Genomic DNA, 7,278 nt, shown 5'->3' with positions numbered 1-7,278 from the left:
ATTAGTTATGGATTAACACAAGGCAAGAATAAACATTTCTCACTCTCTTAAAGATTTTCTTAATGGTAGAAATCCCCCTTCTATTTGGAGTAAAGAACCCATTATTCCTAAATTCAGTTTCATCATTTACAAAATGAATACAGACAGAAGACAGACAGAGGGTATAAAAAAATACAACATTAAATCAGGCTTGAACTTCTGCCAAGTTTTTCTCCAGGAGATTTTGAGGTCATTATGTACAAAACTTATAACCATCTTGTGACTGGGGGCCTATCCCCAAGGATAATTTTTTTTAATGACTCACTTTATTTATTGATTGACTGATTGCAAGACAATGGGGTTAAGTGACTTGCCCAAGGCCACACGGCTAGGTAATTATTAAGTGTCTGAGGCCGGATTTGAACTCAGGCACTCCTGACTCCAGGGCCGGTGTTCTATCCACTGTGCCACCTAGCTGTCCCTAAGATAATTCTTCTGTTTCCTAATTATGCTAATACCTTTTAGAATCTTATCAATAAAACTTGTAATTTGGTAACCATACAAACTTCCGCCATGCACAAAGTGCACTTTGTATTTCCAGTTAAGTCCCTAATAGATAGAAAAGCTGGTTAAAGTTCCATTCCTTTAGACTTTTTCTCAAAGTTCTATTTCAGGAAGAAAAACTGAAGACTGATGGATTTAGCAGTATCAACTGTCCTTTTTGTTCTAAGCTGATTTGGTAAATTATTTAATAAAATTCCATAACTTTCTAAATGGTCCAAAATTTCAGCCTTTTGCCAAATCAATCTCCACCAAACTTTACATAGTTTGATAATTCTTTCTTTAGTCATCACTGAACAGAAGTCCCTATGTGGATCCTCTTATGCCTAGCCCTATTTCTCCTGGGGACATCTCCAACCAAGAGTGGTACTCCTTAGGGGACCTTCTCCTGACTTTTTGACTTATTCAATCTGAGAATCTCCCATCCACCTGACTTCTACCTATATGGGAATCCTTTTCCTACAGCGAATACTGTAATATTAAGTAATTCATTTTGACAAATTTTGACAAATTCTCCCAAACTTCTAATTCTTAATTTCTGCCCTTAACCTCTGGGGTCCCAAGACTGGTCACCTAGAGGCTCAAGGTCTTTTACAAGTGAATAGCCAGCAAAATTTATATCAACTTTCCTTTAAAGCTTACTAAGTCAGTGACTGACAAGCTTAAGAAAATAAAGACAGGAGGCAGCTAGGTGATGCAATGAATAGAACATTGGCCCTGGAGTCGGGAGGACCTGAGTTCAAATGTGACCTCAGATGTTTAATAATTACCTAGCTGCGTGGCTTTGGGCAAGTCACCTAACCTTATTGCCTTGCAAAAAAATGAAAGAATATAAATGCAAATAAGGGAAAAATAAGGGAAAAGAAAGGGGGAAAAGAAAAGTTGTAATTTTTGACTTTGCCAAAAGGAAGTTCTAGCTGCTTGCTAGCTGACTAAAAAAAAAAAAGGAAGAAAAATCATTTTTATTTAGCACTTACACTGCTAAATAGAATTTGAGTGCTCCAGAGTTTATAAATTTAGTCTGATGAATCATAAATTATAAATTCATAAATTCAAACAGTCCCTCTTAGCCCAATTGGGGATTCTTCTTTTTTTTTTTTTTGTGAAACATTAAGGATTAAGTGACTTGTGTAGGGTTATACAGACATCCCCAACCAAGCGTGGTACTCCTTAGAGGACCTTCTCCTTAGAGATTCCTGGGGTACTGACTTTCTTGGCTTATTCCATCTGAGAAATTCCCCACTGAAGATTTTAGAGACAGTCCTTTTTCCATTAGGGGTTGTGGGAGGCAATCTTCCATCCACCTGACTTCTGCCTATATGGGAGTACAGTTAACACTGTAACATTCAGTAAATCATTTTGACAAATTCTCCTAAACTTCTAATTTTTGATTTCTGCCCTTAATCTCTGGGGTCCCAACACTGGTCACTTAGAGCCTAAAGGTCCTTTATAAGTAAATAGCCAGCAAAATTTATATCAACTTTCCTTTAAAACTTCCTAAAAGATTTAACTCTGAATAGCAATGCAAATAAGGGGAAAAATAAGGGGAAATAAAGGGGAAAAGAAAAAATGTCATTTTTGACTGCCAAAAGGAAGTTCTGACTGCTAGCTAGCTGACTAAAAAAAATACAGTACATTTTTATTGCTAAATAGAATTTGAGTGCTCCAGAGTTTATAAATTTAGACAGATTAATCATAAATTCCAGCAGTCCTTCTCTTTTCTTTTCTTTTTTTTGGTAAGGCAATAGGGTTAAGTGGCTTGCCCAAGGCCACAGCTAGGTAATTATTAAGTGTCTGAAGCCGAATTTGAACTCAGGTACTCCTGACTCTCGGACCGGTGCTCTATCCACTGTACCACCTAGCCACCTTATATCTCATAATTAATAAGATATTTCTTAAAATTTAAACCATGGCTTTAAATTGAAACCCTTGTCATTTTAAAGATTCCTTTTAAGGACAATTGATTTGTGAAATTTTTTTTTTTTATTAAACTCTACAGAATCTGCTAGTACCCCATAAATTCAGGAACCTTTTTTAACAAAAATGAATTTAGGTTAAATTAAAGTAGATTCATTAGTGTTCAACTTAGAAAGACTATTCTCCTCAGGTTCAGAGAATTTGGTAACAGAAAGTGAGGGGAGTCCACCCTCTCAGGGCCAGTGTCTATGGTGGAGCCACTGATGAAAATTTGACCTGATGTGCATTTCCATTTTAGGTATCTTGCTGGGGCAAGCCTAAAGAGGTTAAGGCCCATACATAGCAGTCCCATCTGTGGGTGCTAACAAAGTGGGGATTAAAACTGTCCAACCTATAATAGAAGAGACTGAGGCAGAGCAATGGCACTTAATTTACTTTTGTTTATTTCAACAAAGATTTTATTTTATTTTTTCCAATGATATAAAAAAATAGTTTTCAACATACACTCTTTTGCAAACTTTTGAGTTCCACATTTTTCTGCCATACTCGCTTCCTTCCCAATTCTCCTTGACAGGGAACAATCTGATATGGGTTGTAAATGTACAATTATGATTAGCATATTTCCATATTGATCATCCAATGGCACTTTATTAAAGGGTTCCTACTTCCCTCTAATGAAGTAGATCTCAAATTTTCTTCAGAATCTGAGATATCTTATTCTTCCAGGATCTTATTTTTTTTTTTTTTTTGAAGTTTGATGCCAGATTTGATAGCTTGAACATTCTAAAAGGCTGTACACAAAGTACAGAATCCCATTGGTTGATAGAGCTTCCTTCACAGGTCAAAAATGACACATAAACTAGAAATGGCATGTTGGGGATGGTGGTCTTGGGGTGAGCGAAGCATGGGGCATCTCCACCAGCTAAGTGCTCACAAGATGATCCAGAAGAACAAAAATAAGGTGGGGGATTGTCCATGTAATTGTATCACCTCCACCATGCTTGGTTTGGTCACCATAACAAGATAAAACAAGGGTGGAGGTTTCTCCTTAAGTTTATTTTATTAAAAATGTGAACTTACAATCTATGACTCATAGCTCTGGGTCCTCATAATCATCAGCCCTCTAGCAAACTAATTAATATTGATTGAGATAAAGTAGAAGTCAAGTGAATTATTTCTCATAGATTGAGAGTCAATGGCAGAGTCAAAAAGAGCTGACTTCAGTCAGAAAGACTTGGACTTAAGTCCTGTCTCGACCATACTGGCCCTTTGATCCTAGAGCATTCCAGCCTCAAAGATGCCTATCTGCATGCATTGGGAGAGAGTGCTTAATCCTTTGCAAGTCCATTATACCAGGGAGTTCACAGGTTCTGATGAATTAAAAAAAATTATTTGTCTCTGTACCTGTTGTTTCCCTCTCTAGAATGTAAGTTATTTAAGAGTAAGAGTTGTTTTCCCTTTTGCTTTCATATTCTTGGGACCACCAGAGTATCCAGGATGCAGTAGGAGCATAATAACTTCTGGGAAATGGAAATGGGAAATGAGTGTATTTTTTTTTTTGGCAAGGCAATGGGGTTAAGTGGCTTGCCCAAGGCCACACAGCTAGGTCATTATTAAGTGTCTGAGGCCAGATTTGGACTCAGGTCCTCCTGACTCCAGGGTCATTGCTCTATCCACTGTGCCCCCTAGCCACCCCAAGGAGTATATTCTTCACCAGGGAGGGAAGAGATAGAGTACTGACTGGGTTTAGTTTCACTGGAATATAGTGAATATGAAGGGGATTAATGTGAATAATCTAGAAAGGCAGGTTAATGTCAAGTCCAGGAGTTTATCTGTTAGTATGATACAAAGTGGACAGCCAGGTGTCGCCATAGTGGATAGAGTGCCAAATCTGGAGTCAAGAAGACCTGAGTTCAAATTTGACCTCAGACACTGCTTGACTGTATGGCCCTGGACAAATTACTTAGCTTTGTCTGTCTCAATTTCCTCATCTGTCAAATAAACTTGAGAAGGAAATGGTAAAACCACTGTAATATTTACGTCAAGAAAACCCCAACTCAATAACAACAGCAATGTAGTACAAAGTGAGTAGAAAGATAACATGATGTAGAATTGGAAAGAGAGCAGATCTTGGAGACAGGAAGATGGGGGACAAATTTGTAACTCTGGAACATATAAGCTATATGATCCTAGTTAAGGTATTTAATTTTCCTAGTACTCCAGTGTTCTTTAAATTGGAGTGGTGACCAGCATTGGTTAGAGGGAGTCTGGGAATCTCCTCTGTCCATGAAATTCCAGGGTTCATTCCTATTTTTCCTTAAGAATTGAGTATTTAGGTAATGGGAAAGATGGAGGGGAGAAGGAACATAGAGTTAAGTTGGAAAAATTTACTGGAGAAAGTAAGTCCATCCTCTGAATACATGAAGTGTGGACTTAACAGTTCTGGAAATTAGACACCCCCCCCCCACCACATACTTTCCTCCTGCCCTTCTGGGTCTCTTTATAAATCTATAGGCTGTTGAGGTAACAGAAAATTCCAATGAGGGATGTTCTGGCTCTTCAGTAACTGTCTCTAAGCACCAATCTGAAGATAAAGGCATTTCATTCTTGTTTTGATTTTTCCTAGATCTCCAGAGAAAGAGGACCAATTCCTATAGCTCAGGGCTTTTTGATAGGTATGGCAAGATCTCCAGTTACTTATGTAAATCATCCTCCTTCTGAGGGAGTTGGAATCTGAATAATTTCCTTGTTGCTTGGACCAGTGAGAGTCCCTCTGCCATACACAACATTCCATTTCCTCTTTCCCCAGAGCTATAAAAGACAGGGTCTTTTCTACTTATTTGGGATACAGAGACAGAAGAGCACAGGTGAGATTCCAATTTCTTTCTCCATGGGGGTCAAATGGGTGCTTTGTTTTCAGGACTGTCTGGAGGGGGTAAATGTTAGTTAGCTGATGCTGAGGAGAAAGGAGCCAGGAGCTAAAATAAAGGATGGAAGATGAGATCTCATAGTCAAAGGAGAAAGGTAGTGCTTTAATAGTGGAAAAAAAGATTCTGAGGGGAGTGACCTTGCAACTCAGAGGTAGTGGGACAATCCTTCTTCTCTGCCTCCCATCCTTCCAAATCTAAGCCAAACTTGTCAGTGACTTGCCCTAAACCAATGAGGTCATAGGAGATCATAAGGGCAGAGATAGAGAGCCTGAAGGGACCTAGTCATCAATTCAACTCTTTATTTTATAAATGAGGGACCTGAGGCTTATAGGGGAGACATGACTTGGTAAAAGTCACATTAATAGTAAGAGGTAGACTGGGATTCAAACCCAGGACCTCTGATCTCTGAACTAGCAGCTCTTTGAACAGCCCAGAGCCTGTACAAACATAAGGCATCCTCATTATTATGCTGGGGTATAATGGCCAGAGTCATATTTAGAGTCAGAAGGCCTGGGTTCAAATTCTAATTTTGTCATCTACTTAGCTGTATGATGTGAGTTTGAATGATGTGACCTTGGGCAAGTCACTTCACTTCTGAACTACTAACTACCAATTACAAAGCAGCAGAGCCAGGATTAGATTCTTGAACTCAAAGCCCAGTTATATAGTACAGGAAAGGGCTACAGCGGATGACAGAAATAGAGAATAAGAATTGTTGAGAGAGTTGCTAAGTTTTCTATAGCTTACAGGGCAAGTGGGGTAAGTGGTCCCCCAGATTTGTTAACCTCAGACATCCCAAGTGAATTCTGATTCCAGGCCAGGAGGTAGTTCTGGGTCAGTCACTACTCTGCTTTGCCTTGGTGGAAGAGGGTTTGAGAGAGGGACTTGTGATAGGGAAGCTTAGGAGCAGGGAGATAGCAAGTAGGCTTGAGGAATGTAGGAGTTGAGTAGCAGACAGGTCCTGAGATTAAGAAATTGGATTTGGTAGAATAGTGAGTCATTGCTCCCTTCCCCCATGAGATCCAAAAACTTGGGCAGGAAATTAGAGACCCAAGACCGAGTGAGACCATTGGCAGATGAGACAAAGCCTTAGGTCTCTTTCCTAGTTGCATCCATGGTTGTGGGTTTTTCCTCGCTAGGTCTTCAGCCAGGCTGAAAGACCATTTTTCAGGTATGCTGAAGAGTGAGTATTGTTCCTATTTATGTGTAAATTGGATTGGAAGGATGGATGCTGCTGTCCCTTCCCATTCTGAGATTTTGTGGTCTTGTTAAGGAAAATTCAACCCTCCCAAATCAAGCCTCTCAGAGTAGCAGCTAAGGGCAATGGCATCCACTGATTCAAAACTCTTCTTCCCTCCCTTCACACAACTGGTAACTATCTTCTCTGGACCTTCTCTTTCAGCCATGGAGGTGCTCTGGATTCTCATGGCATGGAATCTCCTCCAGCCCTTGGCAAGGGCCTCATCGGGTATGCTCCCACCATTTACCCATATACCTTTACCCTCTTCTTCCTCTTCCCTAAACATTCCACCATTTTAAATTTCTAAGCTTTTGTTCACTTTGGACAGTTGAATTCATTAAGTAATAGCTCTAGAACTGGAAAGAAACCCTTCATTTTACAGATGAGGATGAGATACAGGGAGGCCAAATCACTTGTCCAAGGTCTCACAAGGAGCAGAGATGGGATTTGAACTCTCTGTGCCCTGACTGACTTCACCAGACCATACTGCCTTAGCCCTATTGCTCCCCATGTGGGGCACTGTAGTCCTTGATAAGCACCATCTTGGGACTTCTCATGGATTCCCAGATGGTAGTGAAAGGGTTCATGGTATCCTAGGATTTAGAGCTAGAAAGTCTCATAGACTTGATCTGGAAAATGGAAATAATAATA

General features: G+C 39.7%; 1 protein-coding gene across 1 annotated transcript in view; it reads left to right on the top strand.

Annotated features, from left to right (window-relative positions):
• Positions 1-6,792: 6,792 nt before the first annotated feature.
• The window catches only part of LOC141490142 (myeloperoxidase-like), a 40,839-nt gene continuing 40,353 nt past the window's right edge, over positions 6,793-7,278 (top strand). The window contains exon 1 of the mRNA XM_074190398.1: positions 6,793-6,855. Coding sequence (XP_074046499.1) covers positions 6,813-6,855 — 43 coding nt within the window. The 5' untranslated portion in view covers positions 6,793-6,812. The remainder of the gene's footprint in view (positions 6,856-7,278) is intronic.

This window comes from Macrotis lagotis, chromosome 5 (assembly GCF_037893015.1).
Source record: "Macrotis lagotis isolate mMagLag1 chromosome 5, bilby.v1.9.chrom.fasta, whole genome shotgun sequence".
Lineage (NCBI taxonomy): Eukaryota > Metazoa > Chordata > Mammalia > Peramelemorphia > Peramelidae > Macrotis > Macrotis lagotis.
The sequence above is the reverse complement of the archived record's forward strand: the minus strand, read 5'-3'. Positions and strand labels throughout refer to the sequence as shown.